This window comes from Cebidichthys violaceus, unplaced genomic scaffold (genome assembly GCF_023349555.1).
Source record: "Cebidichthys violaceus isolate CVI_PGR_0920_01 unplaced genomic scaffold, fCebVio1.0.p SCAF_27, whole genome shotgun sequence".
In the NCBI taxonomy this organism is placed as follows: Eukaryota; Metazoa; Chordata; class Actinopteri; order Perciformes; family Stichaeidae; genus Cebidichthys; species Cebidichthys violaceus.
The window spans coordinates 3,987,047-4,004,869 of NW_027176450.1; the positions used below are offsets into that span (position 1 = coordinate 3,987,047).

Genomic DNA, 17,823 nt, shown 5'->3' on the forward strand with positions numbered 1-17,823 from the left:
GAACATTTTTACAATACTTTAATTGAATATGAGGAGTACTCGGAGGGTATTATTTTATTATAGTGGTTATATAGGCTATTACCCACCCCCCCCAAAAAAACAACAACTTTGGTCTGAGATAAAACACAAAAAAAGGACTTTGATTCTTTCTTCAGAGAAACGATAGAGTTATATTGTATTTGTTCATCGTGTTTTAAGGCCACTGGCAGCTTGGCACGTCAGGCTCCTCATGCTGACAGTTTGAAAAAGGTGTCCTGTCAAGAACCTTACCAGAAGACAGAGAACCAAAGAGAAGTTTGTTTTACTTCACCTGGATGGAATGAGCTGTCTTGAAACTATTCTGCTGCAACCTCTCATTTTATCATGGAAATAAAACAAACAGTGCTTCTTACCTTGAGAAGAAGCAGGAGTCATTTAATCACACTAAGTTGTGGAGGTTGTAAGAAAAGTGCTCATACACACAAAATCTCGAGGCAAGGCTTTGTCGTTAGTGTCTCACAGATATGTCACCGGAGTGCATCTCCTGCCATTCATTCAAAGACACAAAGAGGTAACAGGCAGCTTGACTGACACTGCAGTTACCAGACCTGCCTCGTTTTTTTTGCTCATTTTACAGCTTCACTCTGATAACAAGGTTACACTGGAAGGGGCCCAGGATCTAACACATGCAGATATTGATGTCGTTGTGCTGAGGCTGTTTCAATTCCTATCAGTCCTGATAGCAGTGGCATTGAATATTCCTGTTTATTAAGAATGGGGCAAAACAGGAGACAAGTTAGGTGTTAAAAGGTAGTTCTGACAGAAATTCAGAGCACACAAATAGTTTGCTTTTTATGATAGGATTTAATGCAGATTTTAATACATCAGACTGGTTAGGCTAATGCAGTTTGATGCAGGTTTGGACACTCACGTCTGTTAGCATGTTATCGCTCTCCTTCTAAATCTGTCAATTCCCAATTCTTTCAATAATGTTCGCAAACTATGAACTATGATAGATTTTATAGAACAATTCCTAATGGATCATCTCAACCCTGTAGTATGCATTCAAGGATTGCATTCCTTGTCTGAACACGTCAGTTCCTGTCATGATTGATCATTTTTCGTCATCTACTGCTCCTTCCTCCCGTAGAGTCGTTTTGGGCCATCATTTTCTTGCACTATACAGAGTATGTTTCCACTGGAGTCTGTCTTCAGAAAATGCAACATCCCTTATCAATACAAGGGTGATGACACCCCACACATTCCCCTTTTATTGATTTTGATTGATTTTAAGCACCAGTTTACATTCCCAATCTGGCCAATCACTATATCCAGAATCCATGAGATCTTCTGACCAGTTCCTCCTCACCTTTCCATGACTCCAGTTGGATTCCAAACGGACCAACCTCATTCCCATAGCCTCACACAGACTGTGTAACACTTTACAACTTCACTGTCAGCTCTTTCCCAAGTATTACCACTTTTAATCCCATATTTATATTATTTAAAATGTCTATAAAAACACACCTGGGTCAACATTTTGTTTTGTTAATGAATGTGTTAGAATTCATTTGGAGTCGTTTTTCTGGCTTCATGTTAAGCTTAGTTTTTGGTATTCACCAACTCCTGAGAGAAGTATTGGCCCTGTTGTTTGGTGCTCAGCAGGTTGTATACAGTGGTTTTATCAAAGCCTTGTTTATGCCAAAATAGTAAAGCTGCAGGCCCTAAAAACACAACAAAGATCCAAGAGGAAGTACAGAGTTGGTGATGATTATCTATGGCTTTGTTTACCCCTTGTATTTAGATGTGTCTTTGCATGTGTAGTTGACACCTCTAAATACACGGGTAGATGACAACCAAGAACCATTGTGATTAGATCCTTGCCGAGGTGGTCTAGGTGGTCTAACAATAATGCGTCCCGACAATGACGTAACAGGGAAATGCGTCATAAAAGTACTTTTTCCAATGTCCAGTTGTTAATCAAGACATGTAAGCCGGCTTTGTCCATGACGTCTGGACATTTTGTAAATCCTATAGAGATATCAATTTCAATGAATATTAAATTTCAGGCAGACTAGGCAAGGGAAGTGCATTGCTGTTAATTTAAATACAGCAACTCATTTGGTCGACTCTAAGTGGTCACTGTGGACAAATGTGGAGACGCATTCTAATGCCAGGTTTAAACTGAGGTACTCAAAGTTAAACATAAACAACTGAAACTAAACAAATGACTTGCAACTTGAATTCACATTTAACCAGTTTATGGACATTTTTGCAATCTCTCAAATGATACGATGACTATATACCACAATAGTGACTACCCTATGCCGAACCTCCAGTCAGGTCAAAAACAAATCAAACAGGTCATCAATGCAGCAGTCAGTGAGATCATACATCATAAGATCAACCGTTTAAAAAAAAAAAGCAAAAAAGAGCTAATAACCAAAATAAAATAAATGGCAAGTGAATTTGAATATAGTGAACTTTAAAATGCTCAGAGAATTATGCATTCAGGAGGATTATAGATAATGTCAAAAGAATACATCTAATATCCTTGAAACATAAATGAAATATTTATGGTGACATAAAATAAAATTACATGTTAAGTAAATTCGAGTATCAGTTCTCTTTTAATGGGGATTTTAAACAAATTAATGTAAGCTCATTGACATCAATACCTATAATGTTAATCTATCTGGGATGAAAAGGGTTACAATAACCCTGAACTTTAGTTTTGTAAGCATCTGAATCTCATCTGTCTGTGTTTTTTCTTTGCAAACCCCCTAAAAAGTGAAATCCCGTCCCTGTGACATCATCTGCAGCCTACTGGTTCACCATCATTACAAGCACAGAACTTAACATGTGAGTACAACAAAAGCATTCCCACATACATCAACGTCGTCCCTGTTTTGTCTTCAACACACTTCTTACTCATATGTATGCACAGGAGTAAACTGGACAATAGCAGAACATCACATTATCAATCACTTGTGCTTTAAGTATATTCTCATCACTGGAAATTTCTGTCCCTGGCAGACTTAAAAAATGTCCCTTGAATATGCATCTATACTGACAACAGAGCACAATAATCACTTCTGCAGTCTTGAGATCAGCGTCTGCTGTTTACCTCAGGGCAAACTGGGTTAAAAGCACACATTCATAACACCTGGAAAAAAGCTTCATAGCAGCTATGCGGGACATTCGCCATCATTCAAGTTGACTCCACTATCTTGTCGTTCATGAAATAGTCTCTTTGTGGCCTGGATGTGGACTGGAGCTGTGTGCCAGCTTTGTAGCTGTAAATGTAAAAAAAAAAAAACTGGCCTCATCCTAATCCATGACTACACTCAAATCAACGCAAGATTTGACATAAGGCATGCTTTTGATTTGTGTTACCACACATTGACAACTTAACCGTAACAATATAAAAAGACGTGGCATTTAATAAATAAAACAAATGCTGTGTCACCGGTGGTGAATAAAGTATTCAGATTCTTTACTTTAAGGTACAGTCTGTGATTCTAACTCAATAGACTTTTTGTCAAACTCAGCAAATATCTCCTCACTGTGTGTTCTGTGTGTGAGCTGAAAGATGGGTTTGTTTGAGTGTTAGAATCAGACCTCTAAAGGGGCTTTCGCAGACTTCTGAGCATATCTATTGCCTCCACACAGCTATCAGCATGGCTGAGCCGGCGGCTAGCAGCTAACTTTGCTAACAGCAGGATGAGTGCTAACAACAGAGCTGACGGTGTGAGGGGGAACCGGAGGTTGGGTGCTACACTTCCGAGTCGACGCTGTGTTTCATGACGGTGTTATCAGCTGCAACCGCCATATGACAGCAGGGCTAACCAGTGGGGCACGCTCTCATGCATTAACATGCACTAAAAGGCACGCGGCCAGTCAGCTAGGTCACAAAGCAAGGAGAAGCTCTGATATTAACACACAGAGGGAGAGATACTCATTCTCTGCTCAGGTAGACATTGCTCTACTACATTTTTACATTGCTGCTATATATCAATGCTCTGAATATTGTAAAGAGAACCTTTAAGTAAACGTCCTGCATTCAAAACCTTACTTGAGTAAAAAATGTAAGTATAATCAGTATAATGCACTTGAAGTTCTACTTAAAGTATTGATTGATCAGTAAAATATGATTAATATTACTGGTGCATTAATGTGTATGTTGCATTGAAACTCCTTTATATCCTGTTGGCCAGTTTGACCTACATCAATGCATCATATTCTATAAGATGATCCTATGTTTGTAGCTTTGCTGTCCTGTGAGAACCACGTATCTCTGAAAAGAAATGCAGCCTGTTTTCAGCTTTGTGAAGATGCTAATCCAGCTGATCCAAGAGACTTTTTAAAGTAGGAGGACTTTCTCAACACATAAATGAACACTTCATCCTTCAGTTTATCGCAAACATCTGGAGATACATGGTTTTCACTGGACAGGAAGGGGATGAAAAACTGTCATCTGAAAAGTAGCTAAAGTACAGTAAAGTACAATATTTACCTCTGCGCTGTAGAAGGGGAGAATTATTGTGTTGCAGTAAATGGAAACACCCCCAAGCTGTATTTAGGTACAGTACTTGAGTAAATGTACTTAGTTACATTCCACCACTGCAAGTCACTGTTGAGACTTTTAATATCATTCACATATGAGTGAAAAAACCCACTAAGTCAACAACCTAAAACTCTGGTGTGTTTTTACTTAATGAGATAACACTGGCTAGTCCTTCAAGTAGCTCTCTCCACTCTTATTCATTGGCGGTGAACTGTATGCATATTTTGAAGAGGATTATAATCTATTAATAAGTACCTGACCACAGGGTCAATGAGAAAAGAAAAGAGAAACTCATGACTTACGTTGAGCTTGGACCTGTTGGATCCAAATAAAAAGCCTCAATTGCATAAAAGCCCACTGGGAGCCCACAGGGGAACTTGAGAACCGCTGGCAGCCTGAGATCAAACATGTTTTTACTTTTGCACATTTTTCAACTCAATAACTCTCCATCAGCGTGTATCATGCTAGTTGCAACTTAAAGACTGTAAAAGCCCAAAATATCATCAGGAGGATTACAATATTGTATTATACAAATAAAATGTAGTTCCCCAATTAGCAACAGCTGAGAAGTCAGTTCAGTGCCATGCTGCTAATTAGACCACCTGCTAACCTGACAGTTACAATGACGTCATCGGCACGTCATCGGCACTCTTCAACACGCTGACCAACACATCTGTCCTGAAGGACTCTTCGTGTGACATCTCGGTTCAGGTTTTCAGTAACCTACTGTGATGTGAATATGCCGTGAAGCTGCTATGATGCGGCAATTAGGCGTTTCAAAAATGCCATCTGATGCCATGTATGCCTTTGAAAAAAAACAACTGCAGGAATATCTGTACACATTTGTACATTTTCTACACACACTACCGTAGGATGGAAATCAAAATGTGGATGCACTATGATGTAGGACTTTGCCTGAGAAATCATGGTGTACTATTTTTATTCTGAACCGTTTGTCATGTAAGATCTGTTACTCTGTTTTGCATACAACTGTAAAAATACAGTAAAATTCAACAATCACGTTGCTTTTTTTCAGTTTTTTTGTCGTTTACTTAAAAAAAGCTTAATGGTTTTTTACAGATATTGAACAGGACATGACACAATAATAATCTGAGTGTACACTTCAATATTGGGCAATAAACAGTCAACTATCAACAATTACATGTATTTTTCTTCTTTTTTCCTTTTTCACATACAAAAAGGTTGTTGTTTTTTTTTTTTTTTTTTTGGGGGGGGGGTCACAAACTCAGTAGTTCTACCATCATCAAATTAGTGCATGATTTGAATTTTTCCCTTGTTCGGATTGACGCCTCTCTCTCTCTCGGCGAGCCAACAGAGAACAGACTCTGATGCAAAGCCAGAAAGAAAAAGAAAGAAAACTAAGGGTGAGCCACTGGCACTCTTAAATTTCCATTCTCCTCATATAGGACTAATAGTCTGTTCTTGCTGCTCAATGCTGAGAGAAGCTTGAAGGTTGTCACATTTCACATCAGAACTTCAGCAGGTAGAGCGAGGTCATGCTCAGCAGGAGGCAAACGGAGGCACGGGGCAACACGGCGGCCCCGTTCACATCGTGCATCGCACCAGGACCTGCAGGAGAAAGACACAATCCAGCGGAATCAGTGCCTGCACCACAGCTCTGCTTGTATGAACTGTGATTAAGTGGAATTCAAATCTTCATGTGGATGTGTCAGCTAAGTAAGAGCTTTGCATCGGTGCCGCCATTGCCATGGAAACTAGTGACATAACATACAGCGGGTGACCTTCATGTCAGGATTGCTTTGTTTTGTATGTGTGCAAGTCACCAAAAAGCAGTCCTTGAAAATAATAATTTGGACATAATTAATACTTTCGCACACCTCAGTGTGTTACTTTTACACCCATTGACCTTCTTACCATAAAGGATTATGCTGGCGTTAGTGATTCCCATGGTGTTCACGGCGACACAAGTGTAGTTTCCGTAGTCTTCTTCCGAGACGTTGAAAAAGACGAGCATCGACTGTTTACCTTGATTCTCTATCTTGACTCCGTTTAGTCCGTTGAAGAGCCTATAAGGAAAAGGGGAGCGGCGTTCAATGCCTCTGCCGGTGAGCAGTGAAGAAAAGGAACTGCAACAGTGTTTCGCTTGAGTCCTTTGAGGGGCGTGTGTTTGTTCAGGCAAAATATCGATTTATGAGAAATTAGAAATACCTTTTACACCTGTAGGCTGTAAGATACTTAAATGTTTCACAATAGAGCTAAATGAATGTCTGAATGCAGCTCTGTACATGCATTGTGGACGACAACGTTCCCTCTGTTTCACTCCTTGCATTTCCTGTTTCATTGCCCTATTTCATGTGTGCGGATACCAGTCATTTATTTTATCAGCAACCTCCATCTTTTTGTTCTTGAGGACAGATGTTGCCTTTTGGGGACTGACGAGCGATGCTGCTGTCACTGTCAGGGACCATTTAACAGTGTAACATAGCCTGCGTTTGCATCAGCTTACCAGCTTTGGGGCTGCTCATAAACATCTTTCCAGTCTCCAGCCTTCAGTTGGAAAATGATGTTATGCTATAATATCCTCTACACCTCCGAGCCCCACACCACACTGACGTTACAATGCACAAATAATAACAGTTGCCTTTGGTGTCCGTGCCTGCTGTGCAAATGATTTGACTGAGTTTAGAAAAAAAAATTGTAAATTTTCATAATGGGATTATTGAGATATAATGGGCATGAATAATTATCTCATTACATCAAAAGCACAGTCTTATTTTAACCAAAATATGTGTAAAAATCTATCACTTATCAACAAAGATGACGCAGTCTGGCTTATTTCAAATAAGCTAAGTCCACACCCTACAGCACACATAGTGTCTCTGTGTTTCTGTAATACTGACTTCAAACAATTCCAAGCCTGTAGAAATCACAGAGCTCAGAGGAGAAACTTGCCTGCGGTCTTCTTTGTACCACTCAAAATCTGCCCTGGGGACAGCGGAGGCTTCGCATTGCAGGATTCCTTTTTGTCCAACCGGAGCACCCGTATTCCTCGCATTAGAAATAAAGGGTGGATCTAGAAAACAAAGAGAAACACATTTTTACAATGCGAGAACATAACTTCATTGGCTTGTGTTTTGGCTCCTTATTATTTCATTCTATTTCTTTAAAAGTGAACTGACACAACAATGAACAAGCGGCGGCCAGGATACAGGAAGTGAGTTTGTTACATTATTTGGGATGGAAACTTGATGAACTACACATCTTCTGATCTGAGCCACTTTATAATTCCAGAATATCTGTAACAATAGTTGCCTTTTTGTAGCAGGAGTGCATGTGAGACAAAACAGTGAATTTAAAAGAAAAGAAAATGAAATGGTCTTCATTAGAGGATACATCAGTGTTGATCAATGACTGTGATAGTTGTGGTCCTTACAGTTGACGGTGACTTGAACCGTCCTGACATCAGGGTTTGAAATGTCATTAGAAGCAATGCATTCATAGGATCCTGACTGCTCTTTGGTGATGGCTGTCAGCACCAGATGTTCCCCCTCCATCACAAACTTATGAGTGCCTGTGGAGAAGCAAAGACACAGAGGAAGGAATGCATTAGTGGATGAGTCCTAGCATCGGCAGGTAAGTGTACCTGTACTGACCTTGATAGTATTGTATTAAATTACAGCAGCATCTAATTGACACAAGGTATGAGAATGATTTGTGACATACATAGAGCATGGCTCTAGCTCTGGTTGGTCAGCCACATTGGTCCTGACAGAAATATCTCACGATTGGATGGATTGGTATAGCATTTGGTACAGACATGCATGGTCCCCAGAGGGGATACTTTTGATCACACATAAACTGTTAGATGTCTTCTTTTTACATGACAATATGCAAACTAGTTACAATCTTGTTATCATGCGTGTAAAATATCTATATTTACAAAGAAAAAAATCTAATCAAATCAACAGACCACAGTTGCAGTCTGTGTCTGAATTTGGTTGTTTGCTCCGTTTCCAAATGTCTCCAGAGGGCAGACGGCTCGGGGCATGCACTCATTACACAAAGAAAATAAACTAATTGCATCGAAACAAGCCCACTTGAGTAACAGCACAAATTACCCCTGACACCAGCGATGTTAAAAGCATGTTCTGGTGGAAGAGGGACCTTAAGCTATTGCTGCGTGGGTGGGGAAATGGATAGGAGCACTAATCCCAATCAGTAGAAATGTCAATCCAGCAATATCTCAACATTAGCATAATACCATTATGTTTTCCAAATCCTCCGCTGCAGACACTGCTGCAGCTGGCTGGGGATTCACTGGAAATGTGGGCAAGGTGTAATCAACGTGTTGCATGAAACCATGGGAACTGCTAGCACAGGTAATTGAACATTCTCACCATGGATAACTACATTAGGCAGACTGTGGGTGACAACATGCGGGTGAGTTAGTGGCTGGTGCTGTGAGACTGCTTTAATGATGGCCAAGGGTGGAAGCAAGTTTACTGTCATATCTATAATCTTATTACATTTTAGATTATTATTGTTTCTTTAGTAGACTATGCCTCAAAAACTTAAAAATAAAATTCTCTCTAAGTTGATGGAATAATAACTATTAAACTATGTTGTGGATTCATCATATTTAGACATTTTGGAATCTGTCCAGCCAAAAAACCAACAGATGCTTCAAAAAGTAAAGTGATAACATTTCAATATTCTTTCCAGTATTCCATTCGGTGCTCCAGCTTGCTTAAGCAGCTTGGTTTAAATCTTCTGATATTGTCATCAAAGAATTGTCTTTTTAGGCGATATTAAACACTTTCAAACTGAATCAGTGTGCCGAAAGGCTGAGATTCTGATAGTTTCTGTCACAACAAATGAAGGCAAGAACAAGTGTGTGTGTTTTTAACAACTTTCTGATTCACACTCAACCCACTGCTGACACTAGGTGTGTGTGTGTGTGTGTGTGTGTGTGTGTGTGTGTGTGTGTGTGTGTGTGTGTGTGTGTGTGTGTGTGTGTGCTCATTATGACATTGTTAACAGTTATGTGTCTACATATTCACACAACAATTTCAGAACAGAGCAGGAGTAAACAGAGTCCAATCAAAACACTATTGATTCCTGTTGAGAACAGCCAGAATACACAGCAGAGTTGACAAAATGTGGACATTTACAAAAAAAGTATAAGATAATGACCAGACATGGTTACAATCCAAGTATCACAACATAAATGTCAATCTAAATTACCCAGATGAATGAATATGAAGAAGTCATAATCATCACATATTACTCTGGATGAATGAATATAAAAACAATCACCATCATCATCAACACCCACATCAGTGGTCTGCAGCGATGGCCATAATTCCAGAGCAACATCAGTGTCAGTACAGCATGGCTGGATGACTAATAAGAGAGCCATTAAAGTACCGGCTGGCAGCCGGCACAAATGAGCGTCTAAAAGCACTCGGCGGAGCACCTCAGCAATATCAACCATTAGCTTAAGGAGCTCTGCTGCTTCGACGCCACTATATGCAGCCTTTGTAGAAAGATTACTTGCAGGCCAATTACAAGCCTTGTAATAGAAAAGTCCAATGATTACAGAAAAAAAACGACTTGGGACCATGACAGAAAACAAGCCACAGGTCCTCCTTAGAACTGGTTGTAAAGAAAAGTCTATTACAGACGATAAAGGGTAATTTGTAGAAAAAGGTCAAAAAGGTGACCTTAAACTGACAGAAGCCGGCATGCAATTTTAACTTCACAGAGGAAGTAAAGTTAAGGCATTTCATTTGAGTTATTAATATGATTTGCAGGTACAGTGTGTAGCATTTAAGGGGATTTATTGGCAGAAATGGAATATCATATTAATTATGTTTTCTTTGTAAGAACCGTTGTCTTTTTGTTTGATTAGAATGAGCAGTTTATATCTACATACTGTTGGGACAATGTGCCATGTGATTTGAAACAAAGAAATCTGGGCTTGCCGATCCTGCAGGCAAGGCTCATCCTGATTTGGGTAGGGGGCATTCAAACCCCCACCAGAAAGAAGTTCACATCTAGGTGTGAACTCTTCACCCAAATGCAACGCTGTCCTCCCATTGGCCAAGGCCCACAGACACCCCAGGTGCCCTGTGGCCCAGCCCTGTTTCCACAAAACCGTCTTACTCCCCCGCCTCTATGCTAGTCCATGCGATTCAGTTCGCAAGTAAGGAGGCAAGAACGCAACGTTGCTGTTTGAAAAGAAAGTCCTAGGTTAAACAGTTTTATATTCGCTGGACGAATCGAGACGTGTTTTGTTTTTGTTTCACCTCTAGCAGAGGCGGAAGTTGTTTCTCATCAGTTCAAAGGCCAGAGCCGCAGCTGTGCGACTCAAAGATCGGCAGTCGTGTTTCTGTAGATGAGAGAACAATCTTCCATACTCCACCGCGGCGGGAAGGATCTTATTTTGTTTTTGGAGGATTTATTTTGTTTTATTTGCTTTCTTCTTTTACTAACCCACACACACATATAGCATGAAGCTAATGTAGCTCCGGGGGTGAGCTAACTGCTTCAGACACGTATAGATAGCATGACCTCTCTTTTGTCTATCGCCATGTTAGAGTCCCGCCATTTTGTAGTCTCGCGAGGTGGTCACGTGCAAACTCTATATTTGTTAAGGAGTAGCTAACGCCAGTAGAGCAGAAGAAAGCCGTCAGTACGTGGTGAGCCAAGTGTAATCAGAACGCTTCTGACCTGACTTGTATTTTCATATACGTATTTACAGGAAATGAAATGTGTTGCACCAGAGTGAGCTTCGTGTCATTCTTGGTTCTGTAACACACGCTTGGCACATGGGAGAAGTTTCAGCTGGTTGCAATCTGCAACCTCACCGCTTGATGCCAAAAAATCCTTCACTTTAAACATTTAAATGTACTCTTCATTAGATGAAGTATGTGGTCCAAGACACGCTGACACGCTTGCTCCTACATAATTCAAATCTACTGAACTGAATTCTGGGTTTCATATGTTCTCAACATGCCTGAGAGAGTTTCCTCCTGGTGATTGGGTTTCCTCCTACAATCCAAAGACATTTCATTCGGTTAAAAGCCCACTGTTGAAAATTCTGATAAATTAGTACACAATTCTGTTTTAACTATTTCCTTTCTTAAAGAACTGGGGTCAAGATTTACTAAGAAAACAACACATCGCTAATCGCAAATAAACAGTGGGATTTGTCTGAGATCATCAAGAAATTAAGCCAATACATGGTGATCTTCATTTACAACATTTACTTTGACTGCACTATGAAAAATGCTCATGAAATGAAACAAATATTTAGGATTAACTGTAATATTAATCACAGTGAAACAAACTTTATGGGAAATGACATTCCACAGACAAGGCACAAAATGAAACACAAGCTACCGCAGTAGTGCTGGGACTGACCATTGTCCTTAGGGCACATTATTGCGAAACCCCAATAGTCCGAAAAATGTCTCAATGGACAAAAAGCCTTCATATGTCCAGAAACCATCCATCACACAAATGAGGGGGAACGTCCCCATGTCTTGTCTCTTGGCTGCAGGAGTCAGGTAAAATGTTGGTTTAATGTTGGTTAATGTTGACAGACAGTCACATATCTTTAACCAATTTCATCCGAGCGCCCCCACCGGCGGGGGCAACGCATGCCTCCAAAAATAAATCCACTCATAACGTGCACTCATCAGTAACGAATATAATGATGCCGCATACCTGCTCAAACTGCAGCCCCTGCGCTACAAAGTCATCTCAGCTGTTTGTAGACACTCCAAACACAACATATGACAAAGCTACGTATAATACCAAGTAACACAATCGATATAGCGCCCCCTAGGCAGTCCCACTCGCCACATTTATGCCAATAACGTTTTGAAAGATTAATTCAATGCTAACACCCGTTAGCTCAGGAGATTGCTAGCGACCAGACGGCCGCAGCCATTTTTTTCACATTCTGCTACGACACAGCCTCGCAGTTTTACTTACAAAACAAAGCCATCATCATAATCCGCATAATCGATCACATCATAAACCAGCTCCTTACTTTGAGATGTTCTGCAGCAAAAAAAATATTAATCCGTTCATGTTTATTGTCTATCTGTTCAGCGCATCCCCCTCTGTGTGAATTCAAAGCTGGCGCTGCCATCGTGTGCCTCGTGTGCCTGCTAGCGGAAGGGGCAGGATTATACGTCTCAGCAAATCGGATTTGAGAAATTTGACACTCGGGTAGTTTTTTATTCTGATTGGCTAACGGATTCTGTCATTCAAAGTCACGTTGGGTTGTTTCAACAGAGCAGGCTGTGTCTATGGAAGGTTCATTGGGTCAAATCGGCCCTTCACACAGGCTGAAAGGCCCTGGAAGAAAAAAAAAATGGAATTCAGACGATAAAATCCCATGGATGACAAACATTAACAGTCTCAGAGAGGATCCAGGCTCTCAAAATGATGCCAAACTGCTGCATATGGATTGATTGAATACTATTAGTGATAAAAGAAGTGAAATATATAATTATATAGTATATAAAATTACAATGAAACAGCTGGAACAAAATTACATTTTGGTTGACCTCGTTTGACCTCTCCGTACTAGATCAAGATGTACTAGATAAAGCTTCACTTTATCAAAGTAATAATTTGTTTAGAGACCCTCAACATATAGTTCTATGATCTGGGAGAGCTTGAAAGCTTGTATCTACATGATTTCTAATAAAGAAATATCCTGAAATTGCTTTTTTTTTCCAGTCAAAAATTTGAATTTTCAATTTGTGCTGTGTGCCATCTTAATTTACTCTTAACCAGTAACATATATACTGATATTTACACATATCAACACATCTCACAAGTGTTAGGGTTATTTTAATACCAAAAGTATTAAAATAGCCCTTACAGTTGCAACGCTACACTCATTATCGTATGGGTATGCTATTTTTGAGCTGAGGGCCTAAAAATCGGTCTAGGGTCCAAAAGGATGTCAGGCCATGTATACTATCATACCATCCACTTCCTCTTGATGGGATGGTGTAGCCATGAAAACATTGAGTATTTGGTTTGAATGTTTCACTCAGTGTTAACATCATATAGAGTAGCTGAAAATGAAAAGCAGGCACAATTTGAGATACATTTAATGTCTTTGTTTTTATTTATTGAACGTCACCAAGGTGAGGGTAAAATCTGGGTTTGTGGTGTTACAAATATCTAGCTTGGTAATAGCCGGAAGACAAAGAGCCTCCAGCTGTGGGACTACTGCTGTATATCATTTCATCAAACTGACCAAACCCCACAGTAGCACGTTTGCATGTAGAGGCCTATCTATCCAGAGGGCAAAGGCAGCAGAGAACAACCTGTGATTACCGTTAATGTTCCTGTGTTATTGCACCGGCCTCTTCTTTCACACTTGTTAGGCTCTTTTGTTTCAGGGGGATGCAAAGGTGTGACGGCAATTTTTGATTAAGGGAGTTGGGTCAGTTATTGGGCTTAAAAACAAACAACAGCAAAAAAAACAAAGGCCTCTCCTCATGGCAAGCAGTTATTTTATTGAGCAAAAAAGATAACAGGAAGTGATGGGAGTGAAAATTCACTCGCATACAGTATTCAGCCAGGGACATACAATAACATGTCGCAGCTAAAAATGGCATACTAGTGGCATACCACTAGATGTACAGTAAGGAGGACTCACTGTAAATTCTAAATCATTACTGTTAAAACTTTCATCCAGCGCTCCATTCTTCATGGGGAGGTAAAGCTTGACAAGCTGTGGCCGGTAAAGGAACTACCTCACACCACAGTCCATTAATCACACCGTGTTATTGTCAGCATCAATATGCAGCAGCAGCATCCTCAAACACAGGAAGAAATAAAACAAATACATTTAAAGGGCCAATCCTGCATACTGTAACTGTCCACCTATTTTAGTGCAAGAAGCAGAGCTGAATACAAAAACGTTTATGTGGTCGGGGCCTTTTCATAGAGCATGGACAGGAGGTCACTTGCCCAAAAAAGACAGTGGAGAACACTTGATGTGAAGCAGCGTGTCTGTGCTGACAGCAGCCGGCAGGTAATTCTAGAGCTCCATGCTTCCTAAATCGTTTCAGAGCCCTGTGGTCATTCTCTAAGCTGAATTCTGTACCCAGCACACACGCTCCTTGAAACAGTCTATGGTCCATTTTGATGGCTGGACACTCCAGCTGCCCCGCCGAGCACGCCGTCTCCCTCAGGACCGGTTTCCCGCTGACACCGGCTACCGGCCCTTTTCTCTTCTCCCTCACCTTTGCCGACACATCCCACCAATACCTCTGCCTGAGGCATCAGTCTGGGTGTTGAAGGGCGCACTAAAGTTTAGTTGCCTCCGCCATCATCTTTATCTTTTTTTGATGACCTTCTTGGGCCACCACACTTCACACTCCTTCCACTGCTCCCCCCCCCCCGGGAGTTAAAACACTGCTACAATATGGAGGCCAGTTTGGCCATATCCTTTGGCACTGTTTGGTCTCAAATGAGGCCGGCAATCCTCTTACAGCCCCTCAAAACATTTATCTCCAAGGATATAAAAACTCCTCTTCTTTTCCACTGGCAGAGCCACATAATTGGCAGCATGGATGTAGAACAGCAGCTTTTGTGGAAGGGATGGGTCCAGGAGGAGACACAATGAAAGGCAAGATGGCTTTAGTTATACAGATTCTTTATACAGAAGCCTGTACATTAGCTGGAAGCCATTGTTGCTCTTGTTTCTGAGTAGCCTCTCTCCTCTCCCTTAGTCTTTTCCTCTGTTTGTATCATCACAACGTGACTAATGCATCAAAAACAGGACTTTGCCTACGTCCCACGAGGCTCTAACAATTACCACGTTGCTGCAGAGCTGCTGTGATAGCAAAAGTCCCATAGGGTTGAGTGCATTAATGCTTTGGCCAGTTTTACTGCTGTTTAATTGTTTGATGCAGTTGTCGCAGCTGAACATTCCTGCAAGTCTGCATTCTTGTGTAAATCCAACTTTCAATCCAATTACTTTTCTTGCCGGTCATGCTTTATCAGGGGCTTAAACACCGTAGCATTTTAAAGGCTTTGTGTAAATTCTGGAAACAATATTGGATTAGACCTTTGGTAAATAAGAGGATTCCTTGAAATCAACCAGTGCTATGGTTTTAATGAACTGTGCTTTGGGGAATTCCATGCTGTTCCAGCACTGACCTCAGTAGCCATAGCCCAATATCATTGGAATTAGATCCATGTTGAAAGATTCTGCCCCTCACAACTTATGTCCATTGCCAGCATTTGGTACTAATGCAGGAAGAAGTGTTAGAAAGTAACGGTGTAGAAGGGTGGTTGGGCTGGTGGATGGGTTTTTAGCAAGTCTGATTTCCTTACTGGAGAAAAGGGTTTGGATTCACAAAAAGAGACTTTAACTATGGCTTTGATCCGTTGTCTACTTTTTAAATGTCTTAATAAGTAGAAAAAAAACACCCTGAAATCTTTTACGCTCTCCAGTTGTTTAAGTCATTACCGTGCCGCAAGACCCAGGTTTGAAACTTTCAACCAGCAAAAAGTCAGCAAAACGTTTTTTTTAGTTTGTTACTCTTCAAGAGGGACTCATTTCATTCAACAATTGCAACACAAGGACATTTTACTGGGAAAATACAGGAAACATTTTTCTCTCTTATCCTGCTGCTGTTATTTGTGCCAATCTGCTCTTATAACGCCCAACACCTGTCATTTGGAAACAAAACCAGTTATTCTTGCTGTAAAATGTATCAACAAGAAGTGTAATTAATAATAGTTATTAAACCTGTCTGCTTTATCTTAAATTAAAACTCATTCATTGTTTTCTCATTCAGGAACATTTGTACATCGTGCTTTATGTGAAAATGTGCTTGGTTACTATTGAATGGTTTAATGTGGTACACGTGGAAACTTGCCCAAATATCATTATGATGAGTTGTTAACAAACTAGCTTTTACAGCAGTGTGATTTCATTCTGTAACAACAGTGACTGTGAGGTTTAGGTGCGCATAGATCAAGAATGCTCATTTGCACAAGCAATTCAAAGGGGTATTGACCACTGACAACAATAAATTGACCTAATGCTATCAGGAAATCAACGATTCTATCAGGAGTGCTGCTTCCACAATCAAATTACATTACATTACATTATAGTCATTTAGCAGACGCTTTTATCCAAAGCGACTTACAATTCAGTTCTATCTACACACTGTAGATGCAGCTACGGGAGCAATTTTGGGGTTAAGTGTCTTGCTCAAGGACACATTGACATGAGACTAGCATGAGACTAGTTGGGAATCAAACCACCAACCCTCTGATTGAAAGGCAGCCCTGCTCTCCACTTAGCCACGGTCACCCCCCAAATAAGTCCTTTCCACTGTCAGGAAAGGTTTGTTTGGGTTGAATTCTGCAGGACTAAGGACATATTTTAGAAATATTCAAATTAAATGGGAATCACCAATGCAAACATGCATTACAGTACAAGGCCCATCTGCCTAGCATGATTGGCCTATAGGACAACAATAACCTGTATTTCCATCTTTGCTGCTCAACAGATATGTTCTGATGTTCATGAATGAGAATCAAGACATCTCCTGATGCAGGCCAAATGACTTAGAGAGCCTCTTGATCCACAAAGGAGGAAGGTTGTGTTCATACAAACACATGAAACGAATGCATACTCACTTAATTGTCTCAAAACTCTTTAGGAACATTCACAGCCATGAGGAAACAGATGTATATATGCATACTGTATCACTAATGTATTTCATACCCTGACAGTATGAGCATAAGAGTGTGCAGAAGGTACATTTCAACTTTAGATCTTTATGACTTTGACTTTAAAAGAGAGCAGAGTCTTGCAGTCTGAATGTACACAGCAGCTGAAGCGTGAGTTCAACAAATCACATAAAGATGAGAAGCGTTTAGTTTTTCTCTTATGTATTAAATAATATGTCTACATTGCTGATACCAACCAAATGCAGTCAAACCATTTCACCTAAATAACATTTTCATGGCAAATCTTCAGAGAGGTTTTTTAGTTTTTATTGAGTTCTACCAAATTCTGCACGCGTATGGATATTACAAGTTAATATGATATTGAATACTGCTCCTACGGTTAGACATGTGTGTTTTAGAGATGTTAGGGTATTAAGTACATTATGTAAATATTGAATGTGTGCCAATCAAACATTTTGTGTAGATGAAAGGCAAACAATGCACTGAGCCAACGTGTCTGTGCATTTGTGAGAAAGTATATTCTAATTTAATAAATGCAATCTTTTCTA

General features: G+C 40.2%; 1 protein-coding gene across 2 annotated transcripts in view; it reads right to left on the reverse strand.

Annotated features, from left to right (window-relative positions):
• Nucleotides 1-2,223: 2,223 nt before the first annotated feature.
• Nucleotides 2,224-17,823, reverse strand: part of opcml (opioid binding protein/cell adhesion molecule-like) — a 361,995-nt gene continuing 346,395 nt past the window's right edge. For both annotated transcript variants that reach the window (XM_068721163.1, XM_068721162.1), the window contains 4 exons: nt 7,962-8,099; nt 7,481-7,601; nt 6,443-6,594; nt 2,224-6,136 (listed from right to left, as the gene is read on the reverse strand). In XM_068721163.1, coding sequence (XP_068577264.1) covers nt 6,036-6,136; nt 6,443-6,594; nt 7,481-7,601; nt 7,962-8,099 — 512 coding nt within the window. In that variant the 3' untranslated portion in view covers nt 2,224-6,035. The remainder of the gene's footprint in view (nt 6,137-6,442; nt 6,595-7,480; nt 7,602-7,961; nt 8,100-17,823) is intronic.